We start from the raw sequence: 27399 nt of genomic DNA on the forward strand, positions 1-27399 counted from the left end.
AAGTCTCTCTGGAATCTTAAGTGGGCAAGGTAGTTCAGTGATATGAGGGCAAAAGTCACTGATGCATAGTCCGCTTTCCAAATCTGTCCATCATCCAAGATTTTCTACTAGCAGGATAAATAAATGAGCTTTCTTCAACGGCTACTTCTTGGTGGCTGCCATCACCACCACAGCATCTATCGGTGGGCCTTTACTCCAGTGCTTCTGATCTGCAGGTATTGAAATATTCTGTTTGCCTTTTTAGGAATGGGCTCCACCACATCATGGTCCTTCCAAGCCCATTGAGCCAGAAGATATCTAAAAGGATCAATGGGTGGTACCACCAGGAAGATATTGGTCCAGTACCAAAAGCCACCAAGAATACTGACTCATCAGGTGAACAGTCTTGAGATAACCAACACCCTCTCTGCTTCATTAATTTCATGATGTCACCAAAGGTGACATCTTCAGAGAGAGAAAGCAATGGGGAACCCTCCCCTTCTTCCAAGTCAGTATCTTCAGCGAAAGATTCTGGAGGAGTCCAGGCGCTTCAGTCTGCATATCCTCTTGCTGGGAACCCCCTCTACGGGAGCATTAGAGGGGCCAGAGTGACAGGGAGCTAACAAAGCAAACTGCTTTGGAAGCAGATAGTACCAGCTATCCCTGGTGATTAGGATTTAAAAGTGAATACACAGACTGCAGACAAGGTTTGGTGGAACCAAGCTGGTTGAAGCTGCCTTTTCTTTAAAAAATGCCAAAACTCTTTCAAAAGCCAATGTTGCCACTGGAATGGAAGACTCCCTGTGTTCTGAGGAAGAGCAGGAAATCTATGCAGCAAGGAGTCATGGCCCCAAAGCCAGCTTCAGGTCAGAAAAACACCGGTGCCAACTAACCACCAGTCTGGAACACACCGGGCTCAGTACGGGTAAGAGGGTCTTGAATCAGCATTGGTTCCGACCTTCTTGGAAACTTGGAATCGGGACAGATTTAAGTTGCAAGTTGATCTGTAGATTTTTTTTAAATCTTGACAGATGTGCTCCTTTCTCTTTTATCGGATTTGCTGTCTTTTTCCTTTTCTGAGACACTAGTCTTCTGTTTGTCTCGTTTACATGGGGAAGATGGTGATGGGGTAAGTCCCTGTCTGTGCTGGAAGGAGCCCCTTTAGAACCCAGCTTGTCCTGTCTAGTCTGGAATGATCTAGCATTACATGATGCAAAGGACTGAACTTCTACTTCTAGGTGCATGGCACTGAGACAGTAAAACACTGGAGTGTGGGTCTTGCGTAGGCAATTTGTGCTCACACACGGAGCATTTTTTGAAACCTGTCAATTCCAACATGGTTAGAAAGCTAGAAAAGAGCAGCCTTAACAATAACTTTTTTCAAGAAATGAGAGAGAGAGACAGGGAAGAGCACCTCACTATGGGATAAGTCCTAAGGACCTTAAGCATTAAACTATACTGAAAAAAAATAAGAGCAAAAAGAGAAAGAACACAAAATTGATCTTTCTCTCACGGCAGGAGAGAAGCTACAGTGAAGCGAATATAATATGTAAAAATATTCTAAGACTGTCAGTGAAGAGCTCTTTTCACACATCCGTACTGTCGAGCGGCAAATGAGATCAGAGTATCTGAGATGCAATCTAGGGAATTACTGAAAGCAAGAGTCAGATCCTGTTGTAACGGACAACCCACATGTTTGAACAGATGAAAACAGGCAACATTGGATCATCCATTTTCAGTGGAGGCCTATGGTGATTTGCTCCACAAAATACATATACATAGGTGAAAACTAACATATTACAATAGTTATACACATGATATGCAGAATAATAAACATATACCATCAGCTATAACTGGCACAGAATTAAAGTAATCTGACAATGCAGGAATAGGGAAGAAAACTGGTGTGGGACTAAGTTCTTGCTGGAATGGAAAACATCACAGTGGCATATTAAAACCTGATAAACCACTTCTTTGGCATCACTGAGTCTGCTCCTTGTTTACAAATTTTAATGTTCTCCAATCCAAACTAACGTATCACACCCATGGCACAAAAAAATGAATACAAATTTCTTCTACTATTTACTATGACTACTGTTCACATTTTCTGGTCAACAGCTTACCTGCTGGGAGAAATGGAAGGACTTGAATGAGTCATGTCTGTTACATCAGAGATGACCGGGCCACAGCTTTCGGGGGAGTCAGCGGAGTAAACATTTGTACTGGTATATGGAGGAGGTGATGGCTTAAAAAGACAAAAGGCCACAGCCGGATTAGAAATGAAAAAAAATGAGATAATCAGACAAAGAAATGCAGAACAGCAAACATTTTCAAAGAGGGGGATAATAATCCAAGTATTTTATGAAATTCTAGAATACTTTACCATTATATTTTGGAAACGCTGTTTTAGAATAACATATCTTTCAACATGTTAAATGTACTTCGCCTAAAGCAGTTTCAGTAGTAACACATACTATCATCAGAAATGCTAAGCTACCTATTAAAAGAGAAGCGGACAGAAAAGGTCCAAAGAGCCACAAGTTTTTAAACTGCTTCTACTCTGCTATCCCACCTCCTTACTCTTTCACCTATTCTAAGCTTCTTTCATTTCTCAAACGGACATGCTTTTCCACACAAACATTCAAGGCAAGTCATTTTTAAACCACATTCCCTTTGAAAAACTGTAGGCATGTTCCTACCGTATCAGCTGATAAATTAAAGACTGCCAATTCCTTGAAGGGTCTATCTTGCATATTACATCACCCACCACCAACAATGTTGCATTTTCACAAATTCTTGCACCTGGAAATATCTGCCTCCACACCTGCTGCAAACTGTTGCATAACATGCCCAACACATAGGAGGTATAACCCCCAGAGCCTGATATAGGAGGTCACTAGGCTATTGGCCCTGACCTCCTTATAAACCTAGCCAAGAGTTTAGCCCATGTTTAAACAAGTTCTCTTTCTAAAGCACTACTAAGCATCTACTTGCAATAAAAGAAATAACACAGATTTATCATCAAATTATTATGAGTGACAAAATCATATACTTACCAGATGTAGGGAACTGCACTGGCTGCTGTTAAAAAAGCCATTAAGTTGCAGGCAGAGGTTAGAAGATTATTTAAAGTCCATCAAGGAGGAACTTCTACAAGAAGCTGATAATGCAATATTGCTGCAGCTTCTAAACTAAAAGGTTTGTAACCTTGATGGCCAGATCCCTAACTATATAACTTGGGTAGAATGAAAGTACAGTTTTGTACCTACCATAAATGTAGATGTTAGAGTATTCACACTGCTGCAGTCATCACACTTGGGTTATCCTGCCATCAGTCGGTCTGAGTTCCAAAGTCTTGGTCCGGAGTTGGTTGCGGTCGCTTCCTCCCTGACGTCAGTGCAACAGGGGTATAAAAAAAAAAAAAAGAGGCAGCCAACGCCATTTTCTTCAGTTTTTCTTGCCCCAGATGTCAGGTGCCCCCAAACAGGAAGGCAATACATAATCCTAAGTAAATTATATAAGTAGAAAACAACAGCTACAGCTGTAAGCAAATACACCATATAGAAATACATCATAGAGATTGTATAAAGAGGGAGATATAGATAAAACCCAGGTAAGAAGAGGGGATGGTGGGAGGGTAACCTGGACTGCAGCAGTGTGAACACTAACATTTATGGTAGGTACAAAACTGTACTATGTTTATCGTGTTACACTGCTGCAATCACACTTGGGTTGAATCCCAAAGCTAAGCCTGGGCGGATGGTACTAAACAGGGTTTGGAGAAGCTAGTAGGCCCTCAAAACTGCAGTGGAAAAGCCAGCTCTGTTTTTTGAGTATAGAGGTAAGTGTTAGTGCTTGGTGAAGGTGTGCACTGAACTCAAGTTGCAGCTTCCAAGATATCCTTGGCTGGTACTCCTCTGAGGAAGGCTGCCGATGTTGCTGTAGCCCTGGTGGAATGAGGCCTAATGTTACCAGGGACAGGTTTCCCATGGTGTGTGTAGCAGAAACGGATACAATGTCCTATCCATTTTGAAATGGTTCGTTTTGAGATTGGCTTTCCTTGAGATCCTGCAGCATAGGATACAAAGAGCTGATCAGATTTTCTGAAAGCCTTTGTTTTATCCAAGTAGAAACATAATTGCCTGTGAATGTCCAAAGAGTGTAGGAGCTTTTCCCCTTTATTCTGCGGTTTTGGATAAAAGGTGGGTAAATGAATGGTTTGGTTTAGAGCCACACTGGATACTACCTTTGGCATAAAGGAAGGGTTAGTTCATAAAGAGACTCTGTATTGATGAAAAATGATGAAAGGCTCCACTGCCATTAGGGCCTGTAGCTCTGAGACTCTTTGTGCTGAAGTTATTGCTAGCAGCAGGGCAGTTTTCCATGATAAAAATTTTAAATCAGCTGAAAAAGCTAGTTCGAAGGGCGGTAGTGTACGTTTTTCCAGAACAAAATTGAGGTCCCAAGTTGGTGTTGGCGCTCTCCGGGATGTTCTTAGCCCCTCTGAGGTACTTAGTAATGGATGTGAAAAAATAGGAGGATCCGTGTTGTAATGAGCTGGATAGTTGAAGCGTGGATCTTTATAGATGAAAAGGAAAGGCCTTTGTGCAACATCTCACTCAAATATTGCAGAATCGGAGGAATATTTGGGACAAGAGGATTTTGTCCTGTAGCCTGGCTCCAGGCGCAGAATCTTTTCCATTCGTCTGAGTAGGTTTTCCTGGTGCTGGGTCTCCTGGCCTCCAGAATAACATCCATAACAGCTGTAGAGAGAAGTGCTGACTGGTTGTTTAGATAATCTGCCATGCAGCCAGATTTAAAGTCTTCAGCTGGCTGTGTAGAATCTGATTGTTTTGCTGAGTCAGCAGGTAAGGGATTTGAGGTAAAATCCATGGTGGGCCTTGAGCCATGTTCCTTAATACTGGATACCAGTGTTGGCGTGGCCAGTCTGGAGCAATGAGTATCATTTATGGCCTCTCTAGTCTGGCTTTTAGGAGCACCTTTGCCAGAAGAGGCAGTGGAGGAAAGGCATACACTGTTAGTGTTTTCCAACTGAATGAGAGGGCGTCCACTTTCCAAGCTAGTGTGTGGTATGTCCTTGTGCAAAACTTTCGTAATTGGCAGTTTTGGGGGGAGGCAAACAGATCTATTTCTGGGCACCCCCATTTTTCAGTTATCATTGTGAATACTTGTGGGTCTAGTTTCCACTCGTGAGGATCCATGATATTTCTGCTTAGTTCGTCTGCCAATGTATTTTCCTTTCCTGGCAGGAATTGTGCTTGTAGTTGAACTTGGTAGGTCAGTGCTGTGTTTCACAAGGTCACTGCTTGCCTGCATAGGGGGGTAGGAATGTGTGCCCCCTTGTTTATGTACCACATCACTGTGGTGTTGTCCGTCTTTATTAGAAGTTGTCCTGGACGTAGGAGGTCCTTGAAAGCTGTTAGGGCATGTTGTACAGCTAGCATCTCTTTTTGACTGATGTGGAGATGCATTTGATCTGCAGACCATTTGACCTGAATACACTATCCTGCCATGTGTGCTCCCCAGGCGTAATCCGATGCATCTGTTGTTACTGTTTGCCTGGCTGTGGACAAGGTGAAAGGCTGACCCTTGTTGAGGTGACATGCCTCAGCCCACCATAGAAACTCCAGTTGAAGGCAGGGAATGAGTGGTATTATTGTTTCCAAGCTGTGGCTGTGTTGAGTCCATGCGCTTTTCAGGTACCATTGCAATTTCCTCATATGCAGTTTGGCATATGGTATTAGTAGAATGCAAGATGCCATGAATCCCAAGGCCTGCAGAATTTTTCTTGCAGGGAGTTGGGTCTTTGTTGCCATCATTTTGAAGTATTGACTCAGTTGTCCTTGCTTGTCTGGCGTGAGACAAGCCATCTGGGCCGTTGTATTTAAGCTGGCACCTAGGAATATTACATCTTGTGAGGGCACTAGTTTTGACTTCTTTTCGTTTACTGTGTATCCTAGGCAACTTAGTAGGTTTTTTTTACAAACGCCAGAGGTTTTAAAAGAATGTCCTTGCTTTCTGCTTGAATAAGGCAGTCGTCCAGGTATGGATATATTTGAATTCCTCTTTGCCTGCAGTATGCAATTACTGGTGCTAGGCATTTTGTGAAGACCCTGGGCACAGTAGATAAGCCAAAGGGCAGTGCAGAAAATTGGTAATGAGTTGTACCTGCTATAAATCGAAGGTATATTCTGCAATTTTGTCTGATAGGGAACATGCAGGTATGCCTCCTTGAGGTCCAACGTTACTAGGAAAGCCTTCTTGCCCAGCATGGGAAGAAGTTGCTGTAGTGTGGGTACTTCCAGGTATGTGTTTAGAATTGAAAGGTCCAGAATGGGTCTCAATGCTTTGTCCTTTCGGGGAACCAGAAAGAGGCTTGAGTAAAGTCCTTGTCCTTGCTCCTGTGTAGGGACCTGCTGAATGGCTCTCATGTCCATGAGTGCTGTAATTTGTCTTTGAGCCTCTGCCCATTGATTTGGTGGCAGATTTGGCATTCCTTTTATCCTTGGTAAAGGGCGAAAGTGGAACCTGTATCCTTGAGATACAATATTTCGGACCCATTTGTCTTTTGTGATGATGTGCCAAATGTCTGCAAAAAGTGAAAGTTTTCCTCCCAATGGAGCTGCCAAAAGTGATTTGCTTGGCAGTCTGAGGGGTAAGTCATTGTGATTGTCTTCTGATAGTTTGAGACCTGTCTTATCCTCCTTTCTGGGTTGTGGCACCCCATTGTCGTGGCTTGTAAGAGCCTTGTGGCTGACCTCTGCCCCTTGGTCATCTGTATTTGCCCCTCTATGGTCTGTCAGAAGTTGGAAAGGACCAGTTTTTGGTTGGCCAATTTCTACTGAAACGAGGGGGTAGAATCTGTAAAAAATCCTTGACAGTCTGCATAGATTTTGCCTTATCCTCCATTTTCTTTAAAACCTCTTCTGCTTTCACACCAAATAAAACATCCTGCTGTAAGGGTGCATCCAATAACTTTGCTTTAACATGATCAGGTAAAGTTTGTTCTTTTAACCAAGCATGCCTACAAATGACAGACCCTGTTACAGCTGCTCTACAAGAAGCTTCCAATGTATCAAAATCACCTTGCAAAGTATGTTTTCCCACTTGTTCTGCTGCATGCAACAAGTCTTGCATTTCCTTGTAATCTGGCTGCTCTGTATGTGTGCTCATTTTTTGTTTTAATTGAGACCTCAAATATTGTTGATATTTCAGCATGTGAAACTGGCCATTTAAGGCTCTCATAGCTAGAGTAGCTTGGGTATATACTTTCTTTCCCCATCTGTCTAGTGCTTTAGAATCTCTTTCAGAAGGTACAGGATTTTTAGCAATAGAGGCCTTAACCCCTTTGGGACCCTGGGAAATGGTTTCTGGGTCAGCAGCAGGGCTTTTATATAGGAATTTATGTGAGTCAGGGACTCTGTAGTATCTGTCTGGTTTGGCTGGTGCAGGAGGCAATGAATCTGGGTTAAGGCTAGATTCTGAATAAACATCATCCACAATGTCTAACACAGGTGGAATAGCAAGGGGTCTGTGCTGGGATAGTAAGAGGAACTCTCAGAGCCTTTTCTTAGAATCAGAGTAATCCTGGCCTTCCCAGTGGAAATGTTCCCTCATGGTATGTAAAGTTTTCCCAAAAGAGTAGTCTTCTGGGGAGATGCTGAAGGAATGGACTCTCCAGCATCAGAGACTTCATAAGGGGGAAAAGAGTATTCCTGTTCCTAAGAAGAATCTGAGGAAATGGAAACCTCATCAGAGGAAGCGTAGTCCTCCTCCTGTCTAGGCCTTTTGTCAGGTGGGGGATGGGAACCCCTGATTAGGGTAATTAAGTCTTCAGCCATCTTAAGCATCTGTTTCTTAGGCATGGGGCCTTGTACTGGAGACTGCTGTACAGGCTTTCTTACTTTTAAAGGAGTTTTCTGTTTTGTGTAGGACTTAATAGTAAGTATAGTCGGTCTGAAGACACCTTCAGCAACTGACGGCCTTTCAACAGCACCGGAATCCCCTTCAGCCATGGAGTCGGAAGGGCCTAAAGATAAAGGCTCTGGAGGCCCAGCAATCTCCGCTTGGGAGTCGGATGCAGCCTGGTGTTCTAAATCAGCGGTCGCCAGGGGCTGCGTAGGTGCCTCACTGAAGACCGGAGAACCGGCGACTGGCCTAGCAGAGGCCTCGGTATCTGGTTTGGGCCTCGGCTGCCTGTCCTTATCTTTGCACTTTTTATGCATCCCGGTCGTCGGTTGCTCCGACGGCATAGTATAATTAAATTTTCTACCAAAATAATGTCGGGCGAAATCAAGCAGACGTTTAATAGTTCGTTTGTTAAACCTAGCACAAAACAGACAACCTGTGACGTCGTGGTCTGGGCCTAAGGGATACAATAAGAATGAAAATCCTTATCAGGTATTTGCTTCCCACAAGAAATGCAATTATTAACTTTTTCTGACATCGGTCTGAGGCAAGAAAAGGTTCCCCAACGGGGTACTTAGCTTTATTGAAGACTTCGGTCTGAAATTCGATTTGAAAATCTCAGGAGTCGGCTGACCAGCACTTGCGAACTGCTTCTGCTTCGGACACCGCGCGGCAAGAAAGACTGAAGAAAATGGCGTCGGCTGCCTCTTTTATACCCCTGTCACACTGACGTCAGGGAGGAAGTGACCGCAACAGATGCCGGACCAAGACTTTGGAACTCGGGCTGACTGCGGGACCACCTGATGGCAGGATAACCCAAGTGTGATGACTGCAGCAGTGTAACACGATGAAAATCCAGAGAACAGCACTGAGCAGGGATCAAATTGCTGTTATTGGAAACAGTTGCTTCTCAAAGGCAGATAAAGCCACTGTCAAGAGAAATATTTGTTGAAGTACGGAGAACAATGGGACCAGAGCACAATTATCTGTAGCAAATACATTTCTTGAAAAAAGCAGAGAGGGCAGACATTTCCCAGGGGCACTGGCCTTTGATTAAGGCATTTGCCAATGGGGAAATGTCTAGCTAACACACACACAGACAAACACACACGCACAGACAAACAGACAAACACACACACAGACAAACACACACAGCTAGCAATCCACTTAAAGTGTCCGTTTAGCAATGGCACACAAGTTGCTTCCAGAAGAAAAGGAGTTGAACAACAGGCCTACCTTCCTAAACTCATTCAGCCTCATCGGGAAACATCTGAGCAAACAGTACATAAGAATGAGTAAAAAGCAATCTTCTCTGGTTTCTACTGCCACAAAGAAAACAGAGTATTTAATGGAATGGTTCAGGGAAATTTTGCAGACTACCTTCGGAAAGAACCAAGGCTTTGTTGCAAGGGATCCTTCTGAGAGAGAAAACAAGATTCCATTCATAAATGCCAAGATGTGACACACACGGGTTATGGTGACGTAAAACAAAGTTGTCTAAGAAACAAACTACCAAAATGGAAATCAAAAAGTGGTTGGCAAATATTGTCCAGCACAAAGCCCAGGCTACACTATAGGTGGGGAAAAAGAAAACCCATTCCTTTAAGTAACTGCCTAACTAGCTACTGCTAGGTCATAACTCTGCTCTTCATAATGTAATGATGTGCACAAACAGATGAAGTATGGAATCCCAAACAAATACGGCCGAGACAAATGCAAATATGACCAAGTTACTTCACAATCATGCACAGACCGAGTGAGGAAGAAAAGAACACGACACCCACAAAAACTCCTTTCACTTGGAGGTACAAGATCGGCCAAGTGGATGACCTCTTGGCACTTTCAATCACTTAAAAGACCTCAATGTAAAGCCTATAAGAACAAGAGGTCTACATCAAGCCCAGGCCCACCCCCCAGTAGGGGGGAGTTATCAGCAAGGGATAAAAAAGCTTCCTGTAATGTTATGGTCTTAAAACCTGAAGCTACATTCTTCTCTTCTAAAGGGTGCACAAAGTAAGCCTTGGTCCATCTCCTCTGAACTCAAATGATGCATGAAATTAACAGAAAAGTAAGGAACCTCTCATGTCAAGGGATAAGGAATGCACCCCATCACTACCCAACTCTTACCTTGCTGAACCATGAAGGAAAGGAGGTCTACTCCAAGACAGAAAATAGGTCACTCTCCTAAGTGCCTCAATAATGGAAGGCCCTGGCCAGGAATAACCTCTGAACCTAGAGCTCCAGGAGAAGACTGCAGGCTAGGTTCACACATACCAGCTCATTCCAAGAAGATGAGAACAGCTGGAAAAAAAAAACACTCTCCAGTGTCTAGAGACTAAATGTCAGATAAGCATGCTTACCTGTGCAGGAAGGAGGGGTGGTGGTCATTTGCTCCCTTCCATATTCAAATACCATATAATGAACTGGTTATCTTACTGAAAGAGCAGAAGCCCAGGATGCAACTGTTTCTCCAAGATCTGCAGGCTCATCAGCACTTCTTTAACCTTCATATGTGGAGTCAACTTCCCCAAGGGGACTACATCCCCTGCACATTGTGGAAGCAAAGATATACCCCCCCCCCACAAGTGAAGCACAATGTAACAATCTGCAATGGGATCACCTGATGAAAGGGAAGATGTGCCAGAAGACTGGTTTGGAAAGTCTACGACTTCTGGGCCTGGCGACGACAGTCAAATCAACAGAAAGCTAGTGAATGCATGGTGGCTCAAAAGTCACTGACATCAAGTCCGTAGTAACATATTTGCAGGCATGCAAAGGACACTAAAGATGATACCAGTCACCAAGTCCAGAATGCTCAAGGCAGAATTCACATCTGAACCCTCCAGTGAATCGCCACCCAAAAAAGGAAGGCAATTAATTCTTGGGAGCCTCCTTCAAGTGTACAAATCACAGACAATGAAGTGTGCCCAACTCCACCATGACAAAAGACTTCCTGTGAGCTGGAGTTGAGGAGGAAATTTTAAATTCATACTGATCCCTACTGATTACATATACAGGAGTACCCTAACATACACAGGATGTCCCCCGCACAGTACACTGTGATACCCTTACCTCATACATCTGCAAATGGTACTATAAGAACTGAGGCAGCCATTAACACAGATGGCTCAGCAAATCTCTTAGGCTACCATCAAAGGCAGTAATGACCAATAACTGAGTGGCCAACTCAGCCCTGAAAAGATTTCCTGTGAAATGAAGTCAGGGAGGACTTATTTTAACTTATGGGGATCCCCAGCACCCATAACAGTATCCCAACTGGAGAGCTATGGAAATCAAACCAGAAGTAGACAAAAGTGAGACAACAACTGAATGTGCCAAAAAAAAGAAAAAAAATATATATTGGAAAAGGATCAGATAAGAAGGAAAGAAAAATGGAAAATCTGTAAATATAGTAGCAAAGACCAAGATTTGACAAAGGAGTGGTTAAAGAGAGATCAACTGAAACCAAAAGATGAAAGTCTAATAATGGCGACCAAGGACAGTGGACTATGTAGATGGTTGACAAAGCCCAATGAAAACATGGGAGAAACAGACAAATTCAGATTCTTTAAAAGAGAATTGGAAACAGTATCACATCTTGATGCTGGGTGTTACTCACTCACAGCAGACAGCCTGTATATACTGAAAAGCACAATAATGTGGCAAGACAGTTACAGTGGGGACTGCGCCGACAATACAGTATAGAAGTAGCCAAGAAACATTTGAAACAAACCACAAAGCATCACAGAGAACTATGAACCCATTACGGAAACTTCAAAAAAAGATGCGAGAAAAAAGACCAGGAAAAACAAAAAAGTAGCATTGATCATTGAAACTGCTACACACAGTTATTACAGTGTTTTACATACCACCAAAAGGTCATAAAAGTTACTCAAGCAGTTAAGACAGCAATGTGGAAGAAAGATACCCAAGCAGTTCCTGTACGAGGAGGAGCAACAGGTCTAATAAAAAAGACTTTACAATCATACTTACATATGCTATCAATATGTGTAAACCCTGTATGAATTAAGGAGGGAAGCAATTCCAAGCACATTGTTGGGGCTGGCAGGAGCACTCCTGCTCACCAACAATGAACCCTAATCACACACTGGCTTAGGAATGGGGTCCATTCTAGTCATCACATTAGAAATGCAAAATCCCTAAAGAAATAAACAGAAAGCTATTGACAAGAAGTTCTGGACTTCATTTATCCCTGGCCCCATTCAGTCACTTAGGTAAGGATCGTTTCTCCTGCAATACTTCAGCTATCACAGCAACAGTCTGATGAGTACCATGAGCACTAAAAGACCACATGGGCAGCAATTTGTACAGGAAATACCCAACCACTACAAACTGCAGGAGCCTGCTGCGTGGAACCCAAACAGTATGAAAAGGCATTCATCATGTTCACAGATACCATACATTTCCACCTGTGTGACCAAGGCCATGGTTTCCTGCAGAATGGCCATCAAGAAAAGTACAGTTGTATACTCTTACTATAAATGTAGATGTTAGAGTGTATTCACTGTTGCAGTCATTACATTTGGGTTATCTGCTTGCAGGTAGCACTCAGTCAGCCTGATTAACCAAGTCTTGGGTCCTGCATCGGTTGCAGTCTCCTCTTCCGTGACGTCAGGTCGTCAGGGGTATAAAACATGCAGCCAATGTCATTACATCAGTTTTTCTTGGCCCAGATGTCAGGTGCCCCCCTAACTGGGAAGCAATAAAATCTATAAATATACAAGGTTATACCTCAAACAAAAAAGCAAATACACCAAAAAGCTTTTAGGCATTGAAAAGGAGAGAAGAGGTACAGCCAAAGGAAGACAGGGGGCTGGAGGGAGGGTAACCAGGACTGCAATAGTGAATACACTCGAACATCTACATTTATGGCAAGTGTACACAACTGTGCTATGTTCTTTGTGTTTCACTGTTGCAGTCATTACATTTGGGTAGATTCCCAAAGCTAAGGATGGGAGGAGGAATTTAGATAGCTGCTACTGCAGATTTAAAATTTAGGACCAGCTATAAGGCCCTGCAAAACTGCAGTGGCAAAGCCAGCTCTGGATTTAGAGAAAATTGGCAAATGGTAATGCTTGGTGAAAGTATGTACAGAACTCCAGGTAGTAGCTTATAGGATTGTCCCTGGTAGGCAAGCCTCTGAGAAAGGTGGTAGAGGTAGATGCAGCCCTGGTTGAGTGGGATCTGATTCCCTGTGGGATAGGTTTCCATGGTGCTTACAGCAGAAGTGAATGCAATGGCCTATCCATTTGGAGATGGTTCGCTTTGAAAATAGCCTTCCCCTCTGTCCCTGCGGCAAATGCCACCAGCAGTTAGCTTTGAAAATAGCCTTCCCCTCTGTCCCTGCAGCAAATGCCACCAGCAGGTGTTCAGATTTCCTTTGAGGTTTAGACCTGTCCAAGGAGAACCTAAGTTGTCTGTGCACATCTAAAGAGCGCAGTATCCATTTCCCTTTGTTCTGTGGATTAGGAAAGAAGGTAGGCAAATGAATGGACTGCTTAAAAGCCACACTGGATACCAACTTTGGCATGAAATAGGGATTGGTCCTGAGGAACACCCTGTCCGCATGAAAGAGGATGAAAAGCTCCACTGCCATAAGGCCTGTAATTCAGATACCATTCTTGCTGAAGTGATGGCTAAAGGGGAAGCTATTTTCCAAGAAAGGAATTTTAAATCGGCAGTAGCAGCTGGCTCGAAAGGAGGAAGGGTGAGAGTTTCTCCAATACAAAGTTAAGGTTCCGGGCTGAAGTTGGAGCTCTCCTGGGTGGTCAAATTTTTTGCCCCTCTGTGGAACTGCTTGGGCAGTGGAAGAGGGGAGGTTTCTGTGTTATGAGTTGAAATGGCTGAGGCGTGAATTTTTATTGAGGAAAAAGACAGGCCCTTGTGAAGCATCTCAGTTAAGTATTGTAAACTCTGAGGTAAAATGGGCACTGCTGTGCTCATCCCTTGAAATTGGCTCCAGGCACAGAATCTTTTCCATTTTTCAGCAAAAGATAGTCTAGTAGTAGGCCCCCTTGCCTCTAAAATGACATCCATCGCTCGTTTACTGAGGGATGGTAAAGGAGAGCTTAGGTAATTAGCCAGGCGGCTAGGTTCAGTGTTTGAAGCTGATGGTGCAGAATCTGGTTCTCCTGCTGAGACAGCAAGGTAGGAGTCTGAGGCAGGTGCCATGGGGCCAACAGTGACACACTGCGCAGGAGGGGGCAACAGTGTTTGCATGGCCAGGCTGGTGAAATCAAAATCATCCTTGGTTTGTCTTTATCTTTAGTAGTACTTTGGAGAGCAGAGGAGGAAAGGCATAAACTGATAGGTTTTTCAAGCTGAAGGACAGAGCATCCACCTTCCAAGCTTGTCTGTGGGGAGTCCTTGCACAAAATGTTTCCAATTGATAGTTCTGGTGGGAGGCAAACAGGTCTATATCCGGGCTCCCCCCATTTGCTTCTCACCATGTTGAAAATCCTTGGTCCACTTTCCACTCATGTGGGTCCATGAGGGCTCCGTTTAGTTCATCTGCCAGTGTATTTAGTTTTCCTAGCAGGAATTGAGCTTGTAGATGTACTTGGTAGCTCAAGGCTGTGTTCCACAATGCCATGGTTAGTCTGCAGAGGGGGTAAGAATGTGTACCCCCCAGCTTGTTTATGTAGTACATAACAGTGGTGCTGTCCATCTTTACCATTAACTGTCCTGGAAGAATGTGGTCCTTGAAGGCTGTCAGAGCATTCTGTACAGCTAACATTTCTGCACGATTGATGTGAAAGTGCATTTGAATTGGGTTCCATTTGCCCTGAATGCACTTCCCTGCCAGGTGCGCCCCTCCATGCATAGTCTGATGCGTCTGATAGGGTTGGGCGTCAGGGGGTACTGTGTATGGTAGGCCCTTGTTTTGGTGGCAGGCCTCTGCCCACCAAAGGAACTCTAGGCATAGACAAGGAATGATAGGAATTATTGCTTCTAGATCCAGAGAATGTTGACACCATAGGCTTTTCAGATACCATTGTAGTTTCCTCATATGCAGTCTTGCATATGGAATTAGAAGAATGCAGGAGGCCATGAACCCCAAGGCTAGTAGTATTTGCCTTGCAGATAGCAGGGTTTTTGTGACCACTTGTTTGAAGTAGGTTGTCAAGTGAATTTGTTTCTCTGGCGTGAGGAAAGCCATCTGGGAAGATGTATTCAAGCTTGCTCCCAGGAATATAATTTGTTGACAGGGTACCAGGTGTGATTTCTTTTCAGTTATGGTGTACCCCAGACAAGTTAGCACCCTCTGTACAAAAGCCAGATGATTCAAAAGCAAGTCCTGGTTTTCTGCCTGAATTAGACAATTGGTCAGTTATTGGTATATTTGAATATTTCTTTGCCTGCAAAATGCAATGACTGGAGCTAGGCACTTTGTGAACACCCTGGGTGCAGTAGATATGCCAAAGGGCAGTGCAGAGAACTGACAGTGCGTGTAGTCTGCTTTGAAGCGTACGTACCTTCTGCAATACTCCCTGACTGGGATGTGCAGGTATGCTTCCTTTAAATTTAGTGTTGCCAACCAGGCATCTTTGCTTAGACTGGAAGCAACTGGTGAAGAGTCAGCATCTTGAATTTTGAAATAAACAAAAAAGTGTTTAGAGTAGGCAGGTCCAGGATAGGATGCCACGAATGGTCTTTTCTGGGCAGCAGGAAAAATCTCGAGTAGAAACCTTGTCCCTTTTTCTCTTCTGGTACCAAGTGAATAGCCCCTATGCTTAAGGGAGAGTACTTGCTTCTGGGCCTCTGCCCACTGCTTTGGAGGTAGATCCAGCCAACCGCTTGGAGTTAGTGACGTGTGGAAGTGAAATCTGTATCCTCGGGACACTAATTTAAAACCCATTTGTCCTGGGTAATGAGTCCCCAGTTCTTTGCATGAAGTGCAATCTTTCCCCTCAATGGGACCATCAGTTGAGAAGTGCTTGGAAGTTTTACAAAGTAATTGAGACAGTTTAACATGGGGGGAGTTCTATTACTCCCGAATTTGGAAGTAGAGGCCCCCCACTGCTTAGTCCTGTGGTCACCTGGGACTGAAGCCCGAGTGCTCTGCTGGATCTTGGTTTGGACTGAGAAGGTCTGGAAGAGGCAGGAAAGGACTAATTCTTGGAACGCCAATTCCTACTAAACCTTGGAGGTTGTACTTGTAAAAAATCTTTAACAGTTTGCCTAGATTTAGCTTTTTCCTCCATCTTTTTAAGAACTTCTGCCTTGTTGCCAAACAGGTGGCCCTGATTTAAGGGAGTATCCAATAAATTCACTTTAACATAATCTGGCAAGGATTGCTCCTTAAGCCAAGCATGCCTTCTAAGTACAGACCCAGTTACAGCAGCCCTGCAAGATGCCTCTAGTGAATCAAAACCACATTGCAATGTATGTTTACCAACTTGTTCAGCAGAATGCATAAAAATCCTGTAAATCCTTATTTTCAGCACAATCAGGAGTCAACATCATTTTCTGCTTAAGCAATCCAATAATATGCAGCTGATACTTTAACATATGAAACTGGCAATTCAAGGCCCTAATGGCCACAGTTGCAAAAGTGTACACCTTCTTATCCCATCTATCCAGTGTCCTTGAGTCTCTATCTCTATCAGAGGGGGTAGGATTTTTGGCAGTAGCAGCTTTAATGCCCTTGGGTCCCTGTGAAATGATTTCAGGATCCGCAGTAGGATTTTTGAAAAGGAACGTGTGAGAGTCAGGAATCCTGTAATATCCATCAGGTTTTCTGGAAGCAGGAGGTAAAGAGTCAGGGGCCATGCTAAATTCCGAAAAGGCATCAACAATGTCCAGTACAGGAGGTATAGCTAAAGGCCTGTGCTGGGGCAGGAGTAAGAAATCCCTAAGCCTTAGAATCAGAGAAATCCTGACTTTCCCAACGAAAAAGCTCCATGAGAGTATGCAAGGTTTCACTAAAAGAGAAATCCTCTGGGGGGAAGCAGAGGGAACAGAGTCCTCAGCATCAGAATCCTCACAGGTAGATAATGGTAAATCCTGGTGGAAACAAATTTCAGAATCCTGGTCAGAAGTATCATAAGCAAACTCAGTCCTAGTCTCAGAGAGGGAAGGCTGGCTTCACCTGATTAAAGTAATAAGGTCTTCAGTCATTCTTACTTGTTCTTTAGGCATGCAGGCCTGACCATGCAGTCTGAGTATCAGTTTTCTAGGCATGATTTGAGTTTTAGGCCTTGAAGAAGAAGATGGCGCCGGTTTAATATGCAAGTTAGTAGGCCTGAATACACCCTCAGAAGCCGGTGCCTGCACAGCGGCTCCGGACCCATCCAAGGTAGAAACATTCGCAGGTTCCACGGTTGAAGCATCTCGCGGCATACCAGACTCTGAATGGGTATCAGTAGTGGCCTGCGAATCTAAAGTAGCATGTATCAGGGGCTGCGAAAGTGCCACACTGAGTACCGGCGAACTGGCGACTAGCATAGGAGAAGAGTGTCTGCAGCTTTGGACCTATGCGGTCTGTCTTTATCTTTGCTTTTTTTCGGAATGTCAGTAGTCAGGTGGCTTACCGAAGCTATATCTGGGTAATTGAACAGAGTACCAAAATATTTAGAAGCGTAAATATACAGACGACGAATAGTGCATTATTTAAATAAGACACAAAACCGACAGCAAGGTATGTCATGGTCATGGCCTAGTCAAGGAATATAGTATCAATGAAAATCTCTGAGGTATTTGCTTTCCACAAGAAATACAATAATTGACTTTTACTGACATTGGTTTAGAGCAAGAAAAAGTTTCCCCAACTTCGGTTCTGAAACTCAAAAACGAAAATTACAGGAGTCGGCCGACCGGCACTTGCGAACTGCTTCGGGCACCGCATGGCAAGAAAGACTGATAAAATGGCGTCGGCTGCATGCTTTATACCCTTGACTACCTGACGTCATGGAAGATGAGACAGCAACCGACTCAGGATCCAAGACTGATAATCAGGCCGAATGAGGGCTACTGCAAGCAAACAACCCAAATGTGATGACTGCAACAGTGAAACATGAAGAACATCAGGAGGTGGCTGCATTTAGTGTTATAATCAAACCACGTTCTCAAAAGTACAGTCCCCCAACTGCCTGAACAGAACACACCAGACTTGAAATATATGCATGAAGTCAAGGTCTTGAACAGCATGCCGTAGCATGTGAAGACACTGTGGGACATCCTCCACTTAGGCCATCACATCTTGCATCTGCATGTGACTGGGCTCTCTCTCTCTGCCAATTATGCTCCTATCCTATGCAGAAACTTGTGTATGTCTTCATTCACTATCTGTATGTCACACTGACAAAAGTTTTATTTTTAGGTATCAAATCTACAAAATGTGCATCAAGATCCAACTCATGCAAACAGCAGAAAACTGGGGTTAGGCAAGTTCTTCCTAGTGCAGCACAGGATACCACATCAGACACTGGCAAAGGAGCCATGGGTTCTTTAAGCAATAGAGTTTCAGAAAAACAGAGGACAAACCAAACCCACACTCACACTTGCCAAGGAGGGCCCCCACTGTTATATCAGTGTGTGTACAATTAGGTCCTCTTCAGTGGGTAGACAGTTGGTGCACAATTAGGTCCTCTTCAGTGGGTAGACAGTTGGTGTTTCTTCTACAATCACCCAACTAGGGTATTATCCCTGTTCAAGTACCACAACAGGCATCTGTGCCTCCTGATATCACATGCTGTGATGTTATGCACTGGATTAGGACAGCTTGCAAAGTCCCTGCACTCGGCAGTTTGACCCACCTCACAGAATGAGCAGCATTTGTAACACACAGACATGCGTTATGCCAAACTTAAAGGTTAAAAGGAGCTCCAATAGTAGCCACTGCATGCAGGAATCATACAAGCAGAAGGGACAATGATAACTTAATAATGAGAAGTTATGTACCTACCATAACGTTCCATGTTAGTTGTCTTCTCTCGCCTTCTTTCTTGCTGGATGGGTTCGGAGCCAATCCTCTGTTCCGACTCAGCCACTTACTAAAGCTCGAGAGCTTATTTTACCGGCTCGAGGCAACCCTATATCCCATGATGCTAGGCGATAACTCCCCAGATCTCGTTTGGAAGCTGAAAAACCTAGCATAGGCCAATAAAACAAAATCCTCCAACTGGGAAGAGGAGGAAGAGGGATAAAACCCCCCAAAGATAATTATCTACACTATATATATCCTAGGACACCTAGATGGTGAACAAGGGAATAAAAGGACCCTTCAAGGAAGGGAAGATCTTCTTGGTCTGTCCAGGCTAGGGGGATGGTGGGTGGGACGCAAGAAAGAAGGTGAGAGAAGACAACTAACATGGAACGTTATGGTAGGTACATAACTTCTCAATGTTAAGTTGTCAATCTCGCCTTCATTCTTGCTGGATGGGACCGCGTCCCTAGCACCTTCATCCTGGGTGGCTCATTGGAACAGACTCTTAAGAATGGTGGAACCAAAAGTTGCTCTGTCCCTGGAGGCCATGTCCAATTTGTAATGCGAAACAAAGGTAAGAGGAGAGGCCCATGTGGCTACCGCACAGATAGTGTCTATTGGTAGTCTAGCTTGAAAAGCTGTAGATGTAGCTAGTGCTCTAGTTGAATGGGCTTTTGGCTTAGAAGTTAATTCCCTGCCTCTGAGTTGATAAATAGATGTAATCACAGAAGACAGCCACCTAGATAGGGTTACCTTGGAAACAGGAAGACCTTTCTTATTTTCTGCGTACGATAAAAACAGTTGATCAGACTTCCTTATTTGTTTGGTTCTATCCAAATAGTATCGGAGCTGGCGGTGAACATCTAGATAATGTAGCTTTTGCTCCGCTCTATTAGTATAGTTTGGGAAAAAAACTGGGAGATCAATTGATTGATTTAAATTTGTCTGCGAAGCCACCTTGGGTAAGAAGGATGGATTAGTCCTTAGAGAAACTCCGTCTTTATGGAAGATTAAGAAGGGAGAACGAATGCAGAGGGCGTGAAGCTCAGATACTCTCCTAGCAGAAGTAATGGCGACTAGAAAGAGTGTCTTCCAGGACAGAAATTTCAATGAACAGGAGACCGCAGGTTCAAAGGGGGGAAGAATCAAGGATGTTAAGACTAAATTAATATCCCAATGAGGTGGAGGGTCTTTGATCGGAGGCTTAAGTAAATATACACCTTTAAAGGAAAGCTTTGCAAAGCTTATTGGACATGATGTTGTGGTCCGATAAGCCTGTATGAAAATTCGATATGGCTGCCAACTGAACCTTTACTGTAGAGGCAGAAGACCCCGAATGAAAAATTTCGGCTAGGAAGTCTAAGACCGAATGAATTGGGGCAGTAAAGGGATCTATATTCCTTGCCTTTGCCCAGAAGGAGAAAAGTTTCCATTTACTAGTGTAAATCCTTCTGGTGGAAGATTTAAGGGAAGCTACTATGATATCCCGGACGGGATTAGAAATCATAAGAAGCCTGGCTAAGGACGGAAGTGGAGCAACCAAGCAGTGAGGTTGAGAGAATGTAGGGATTGGTGCAGCTGCCCCAACTGATGGGTCAACAGATCTGGAGCTGGGTCCAGATGCCAAGGCTGTACCAAAAGATAATTATGTAGGAACAGAAACCATATCTGTCGAGGCCAATAAGGGGCAATGAGAATCAACTTGGCTCTCAAAGCGGTTGCTTTCTGAATTACTTGTGGGATTAGAGGAAAGGGTGGAAAGGCATAGAGAAGTCCCCGAGGCCAATCTTGGACAAGAGCGTCTCTGAGGGGATGGCCTGGAAGAGGCTGAAGAAGTCGGGGCATTTGCTGTTTTGGGGTGAAGCAAAAAGATCGCAGCAAGGAAGGCCCCACTTCTGAAAAATCTCTTCCGCTACCAATTGTTTGAGACACCACTCGTGTGGCATGAGTATAGCTCTGCTCAACCTGTCCACTATGATGTTGGACTTCCCGGGGATATGTGTTGCTATCAGAAACCGCTGACAGGATATCGCCCATTGCCAAAGTCTGAGTGCCTCTCGACACAGGGGATAGGACTTGGTTCAGCCTTGCTTGTTGATATACCACACTACGGACATATTGTCCGTTTGGATTGCAATAGTTCCTAGGGGAAGAGAGTCTTGGAGGGCTTGCAACGTCAAAAGCACTGCTCTCATCTCCAGAACATTTATGTGCAAGTGGTATTCGAAAGGTTGCCATGTGCCATGGACTGCCCTGCCCTGAAAATGCCCCCCCCCCCCCGATCAGGGAGGCGTCCGATGTCACCGTGGCGACCGGGGGAGGAGGAATGAAGGGTCAGCCTTGATGGATTTGAGGGGACAATATCCACCAGGACAGATGACTTTTGCAAGTTGGAGTTATCATGATCTTGTGGTGCATGGGGAGTTGCTGAAAAGACCATTGGGCGAAAAGCATCCACTGTAGAAGACGCATGTAAAAACGTGCAAGGGGAAGAAGTGTTATGGCGGCCGTCATAAGACCCAATACTTTCAGGACATACCTGGCCTGAATTTTGTCGCTCTGAAGAAGAACATGGACATGGTTTTGAATATCTAAGACCCTTTGATCTGTTAACTTTGCTAAAAGTTGTACGGTGTTCAAGTTGGAGCCTATAAAGGTAATAGACTGACAAGGCGACAAGGCAGACACTTCGAAATTTAGAGAGATTCCTAGCCCTCTGCAAATGTGAATGGTGTAAGCTCTGGCTTGGAGAAGTTGATGCCTGGTGGTGGCAGTGAGGAGCCAGTCGTCTAGATATGGAAACACCTGGAATCCTTGCCATCTCAGGTGAGCCGTAACCGCTGCCATACATTTGGTGGAACACTCTGGGGGCTGTAGTGAGACCAAAGGGCAGGGCTCTGAACTGGTAGTGACTGGCCTCCAGCCGAAAGCGGAGAAACCTTCTGGAGCGCCTGTGAATTTTGATGCGATAGTACGCATCCTGAAGGTCGACGGAGCACATCCAATTGTCCTTGCCCAGAAAGGGCAGAATGGACTGTAGCGTGACCATCCGGAATCTTGTTCTCTTTACAAACTTGTTTAGTTTGCTGAGATCTAATATTGGTCTCCAGTCCCCTGTCTTTTTTGGTACCAAAAAGAACCTTGAGTAGATTCCAGATCCTAGTTGGTCTGCTGGGACTGGCTGGATGTCTCTTTTTGCTAGCAGTTTTGATATTTCTGATACTGCTAGTTCCCTTAGACCGGGTGGAACGTCTGGAAGGGTTCCCTTTTGCTGAATTGGGGTTTGGATAAAGGGAATTTTGTAACCCTCAGATATGATCGACTGTACCCATTTGTCTTGAGTAAGGGAAAGCCAGGCTATTGGGTACAGCGACAATCTTCCCCCGACTGCCTCGGAAGGTGGACAATCGGGCAACATCTCAGGGATGCTGGAAGGGTTTGTCAGAGAGGCTCCCTGCTACCCTGGTTCTGCGGACCCCCTCTGCCCCTAGGGCGGCGTCTGTTGTTGTTACCCCCTCTGCCTCTGGGGGTAAACTGACCTCTTGTGTCAGGCGTGACTCCTTGAGATTTGCGGAACCACATTTTCCCACCCTTCTGACCCTTAGGGTATGGTCTTGAAGGGGTGGAGAAACGGACTCCTACGGCAGAAAGAGTCTTGCCATCTTGTTCGCATCTGATCAAGGTGTCTTTCACTTGGTCTGAACAAAGCCGAACCATCAAAATAGGAATTTGTGAAGGACGCCTTTAAAGGGTCCGCGAAATTACGCAGCCACATCCAGGCGTGACACCTTAAGGCCACTCCTGTGCCCGCGGCCCTACTCGTTCCATCGGCTGCATATGAAATTAGACGCATGGAGGAGTTAACAATCGAGTTCAGGGTTCCAAGCTGCGAGTTAATTTTATCCTGGGACCCAGCAGCTGATGGATCCTGTAAGACTTCTCCCAACTCTTTGAGAATATCTCTCTGAAGGCGGGTGAAGTGACAAGTAATTCAGCGACTGCATGGCAAAGGTCACTGAAGAAAACATCCGCTTACCGTACCTATCCATGGTCCTAGAATCCTTATTAGGAGGATGGATAGGTACTGAAGGATCAGCTAGTTCCTTCTTGGTGGCTGCAGCCACCACCATGGCATCCGCCGGTACACCTTTTGTTAGGAATTACTTGTCAACTGGTGCTGTGATGAATTTAGATGGCCTCCGAGGGGTGGGTTCCACCGAATCCGGGGCCGAACACGCCTTCCGAGCCACTACTTCCATAAGGGGGTCGAAAGGCGGAGACACCCAGGAGGTGGAGGTTCGAGAACCAAACGCCTCCAGGTACACCGACTCGTCCTCGGAAGGATTAAGGGAAGACCAGTTCCCCCTCTGCTTTAGGATTTCTAGGATGTCTGAGAAAGACATCCTTAGAGGGGGACTTTGGGAATCCCTCAGACTCATCCAAGTCGGTGTCAGATGTAATGGACTCAGGGGAGTCCACATGCTTCCTCTTACATGTCCTCTTACGCAGAGGCTCCGCTGACAGGTCAGGAGAAGCCTCGGAAGAGGAAGAAATTCCCAGTGGGGAAACCTGAGGCGTTGGATCTCTGGGTCCGGGAGCAAGAGAGTGGGAAGAGACATCAGCAGGCACTGTAGTGGGAGGAGCTGATGGAGCTGACCGTTGACTATGCCCTGGGGCTAGTACGCTCATCACCTCGAAGGCTCCCCTATCAGAAAAGCCAGAGGGCCCCCGCTCGAAGAGGTAGGAACCCCAGGCCGCACCGACAGGCAAGGCTCCGAGGCCGATGTCTGGGCCGAGCTCACCAGCGCTGACGCTCCGAGGGGGAGAACAGGGTCAGACAATGGTCCGATGCCACTCGCCCCCTCAGAGCCAACAAGAGAGATCAGGCGCCCAGATCCGTCCAATGAAGGTATCAAGGAGGAGATCGGAGCGGAAGACGAAGCAGCTGAAGGGGGAGGTATTGGCACCGACGCCACAACAGTCATGGCTCCGAGGAGCTCCGGCTCCGAACTCTGAGGGAGAGTCGAAGGAGGAAAATTAGGTGGAGTCGTAATAGCTACCGTCTGATGAGATGGGCTAGAGATCATCTGGGCCAATGCCTGAGACTTTAACAGCCTATTTACCACTCTCTCAAGGTCGTGATCTGAAAGTCTGGATGACCGAGAAGATCGGCTCCGATGGCTCCGCTCCGAGAGCAGGGGAGATCTCGGAGCTGAATGGATGGACTCCAATGAAGGGGATCTTGAACTCTTCTTGGATGGAGCCAACGGAGCAGAGGACACGTTGGCTCCAGCCGGAGCCGACAGTGAAAGCATGGGCTCAGAGGTATCGGCACAGAGTGGTGCTGAGACAGGAACCTGCGACTCAAAGGGATTGGCTCCAGCCGGAGCCGATCTAGGCACAGACAAGGAGCCAGCAGCCGAAGGCTTAGTACTTGGAGCAGACGGTTTTGCTGGTTTCGAGGGCCTCCCCGACGCAGACTTAGTCGGGGAGCCCTCAGGCTTTAACAAGCCCCTCAGTATAAGTTTGTTCCTGTGCTCCTGCAGGACTCTTGGACTGAATGCATGACATACAGAACAAGAGTCCTGCAGGTGCAGGGGTCCCAGGCAGTAAACACAAGAAGTATGACTGTCTGTCAGACATTTTCTGACAGCACGAGTCACACTTCTTAAAGCCTGAGACCTTAGTTTCCTTTGGCTCCTTTGACATAACAGTGTCGAGGGTTCACAAAGGTAAGAGAAAAAACACACACACATTCAAAAAATTATAAAATAACAATAAAAATGTTAAGGGATACTGACACCCAAACACTCCACAGGATCCCTAGAAAATTTAGGAAAGGGGCAGGCTTAAGGCCTAACCTAAGAGTGGAGGGGGAGGGATATAAGGGATAAAAGGGGAAGGTATAACAGTAATAGAGTTAAAGGTAGCTGCTAACTATTGAAAAAAAAAGACAACTGGGTGAAAAATTAACTCAAAGGGGTGACTGAACACTATAAATATAAAGACTTACCAGGAGCCGGTAAAAATACGCATCTCGCAAGCGAAAGCGGCAAATGAGATCTGGGGAGTTATCGCCTAGCATCATGGGATATAGGGTTGCCTCGAGCCGGTAAAATAAGCTCTCGAGCTTTAGTAAGTGGCAGAGTCGGAGCCGAGGATCGGCTCCGAACCCATCCAGCAAGAATGAAGGCGAGATTGACAACTTAACATGTAAACACCAAACTAGTACAGTGACTACACACATTATATAAGATAGCAGGAGTGGTTCTAAGCATACAGACTGTTGGGAAGAATTTCATAATTAAACCACCTGGAAAGATGGGACTTGGGGAAGGAATAAAAGGCAGAAGCTTAAAAGAACAACATGTGCAACCCTGACATGACAAAGGATACAGGACTCCTCAAGACATGGACTAAGCATAGTCTCCGTCTGCAGGGGACCCACTGCTACTTAAATATTTAAACTCAGACTGTATAATAAAATCAGCGAAAGTTCAGCTGTGCATCCAGACTAAAATATAGAAGCTAGTGAGCTTCCAAAGCTTAAGAGCACTTTCCACTCGCCCAAACTGCTCAAGCTACACTGAAGAAATCAGCAGTCTGGGCACAAAGTCCTTCACAGTTTTCCTGATGCCAAAGAATACTCCTTTTGCATATTTTCAAGGATCAGTGGTCGGCTACTGTTTTTTTCCATTGCTGGGCAGATGTGTTCCCAGTGACAATGCCTTCCACATTTTATGACTGAAACAATGCTTCAAAGAACTGTGTGATCAATCCTAGGATTTCCTCTTTTTAGGACTGTCATGAGATACTTTGCCAGATGAAGTGCGATTCCTTTCTTTTTAGCATAACCTTCTGTGCTTACTCTAACTTTTAATGATAATAATTCTATAACTGCTTTATGGGCTGTAGCAAGTGTGTTGCTTGTTGATGTATTTCTGAAGAAAAACTACTTTCTGACACTAGCTATTTAACGCCTGTTGCTATCATTATTACCCAGGTTTCAAGTTTCTTTCGCGGCTTTACCATGAAAACAGCTTACTAGTTCCTTGGATCTTCCTTCCTCAGATCACAAACAATTTTCAGACAGCATCTGTCTCTTCAGTAGGCCACTACTTTGCCTCAGCCACAGATGGGTGACCCTGCAGTGGCCATCTCAGGTTGCTCAGACCATCTTCCTTGGGCTCTTCTGATGTAGTCCCTTCAGCTGCTGTGGACCAGAGGTCAGACATTTCCTCTGCAGCTATTGGTGTGTCCTTGGCAGCTATGGGAGAACCACTCTTCAGTCTCAGAGGATGGGCAGGGAATGCCTTTTTCCCTAGGTGGACAAAAATACTTGTTCCAGAGGCTGATGTCACTGACTTGAGTAAGTCTGCTTCTACAGATTTTTTTCTGTCAAAAACAAGTTAAACATGCATCTTCTCCTGCCTCTTATTTTAGACAATGAAGACGTGCTATTGTAAGAAGGATCTATGAAGAACTCCTTAAAGCTATATGCAAAGTCAGAATGGTGAAGCCAGGCATAGCATCTTATTGGATTGCCAGTACCCATCATACCTGCAACTCTATCAGCCGAGGTTTGCATGAGAAGCACACATATTGGTGATATTCAACCCTGTCAACCTTGGTCTCAAGCTGTTGATTAGATTCTGGAGTGGATGACTTCTTAAGAGGGTAAAACCTGTTCTTTTAAACCCCTTTGGCAGCAGTTCATGTACATGGCATAATTCATCACTCTCAAAACAAAGATACCTAAACCATATGCCACTTCCCTATTCTATTTACCTTGACTGCTTCATAGGTGATGCACAGAAAATGAATTGTCCAACAGCTGTTTTCTAGTCGCCGCTGTTACAATCAAAAAATCAACCAAAGTCACTTAGACCAAAGCTGCCTATCCTTGGGTGACCAAAGGGTATTGTCAGGCTTACTGGGGATGGCTTCTGAAGAACTGGGTACTTGCCATGTCCTCTTGGTGGTCAAATCCATAAGACAGCTGGCAGGAAGGACCAACCATGAGACAGTTTGTGCAGAGAGACAGAGGGCCTCAACACCTCTTTGTCCTAAGCAGACTGGTCTGTAGGCCAAGAAACTGTCACATCAATTCAGGGATTACATCAAATGCTGCATCTTCCAGAGGGGACTGGGAGGAACCCCTTGTACCATCTAAATCAGTGTCTCAGGTAATCAGCTCAGTGGAAGAGCAAATGTGCCTCCTTTGACACGTCCTCCTCCTTGGAACACTGGAGGGGAAGACTAGGACTCCTGCAAGGTCCTCCTCCTTGGAACACTGGAGGGGAAGACTAGTACTCCTACAAGGACTCTGGCTGCAGCTGTGCAGACCTTTTGAGGCTATCTGCTCTGATTCTGGGTTAGATGATGTACGGGCTGATAGGCAAATTGCACAGTGTTAGGAGGGGGAGGAGCAGGAGTCAGCAATGAAGCTTTCAGAGGACAGGCAATCATCCTCTCCAAGACTTCAAAGGTGAACTTCCAGGTTTGTCAGAGAAGAGAAACCTCCATCTGGAGCTGCATCCATG

General features: G+C 45.1%; 1 protein-coding gene across 2 annotated transcripts in view; it reads right to left on the bottom strand.

Moving 5' to 3' along the window:
• LOC122798613 (heat shock factor protein 1-like) overlaps positions 1–27399 on the bottom strand; it is a 538873-nt gene that overhangs the window by 227279 nt on the left and 284195 nt on the right. For both annotated transcript variants that reach the window (XM_044067693.1, XM_044067694.1), the window contains exon 8: positions 2103–2224. In XM_044067693.1, coding sequence (XP_043923628.1) covers positions 2103–2224 — 122 coding nt within the window. The remainder of the gene's footprint in view (positions 1–2102; positions 2225–27399) is intronic.

This window comes from Protopterus annectens, chromosome 3.part1 (assembly GCF_019279795.1).
Source record: "Protopterus annectens isolate FY-2018-M chromosome 3.part1, PAN1.0, whole genome shotgun sequence".
Taxonomy (NCBI): domain Eukaryota; kingdom Metazoa; phylum Chordata; order Ceratodontiformes; family Protopteridae; genus Protopterus; species Protopterus annectens.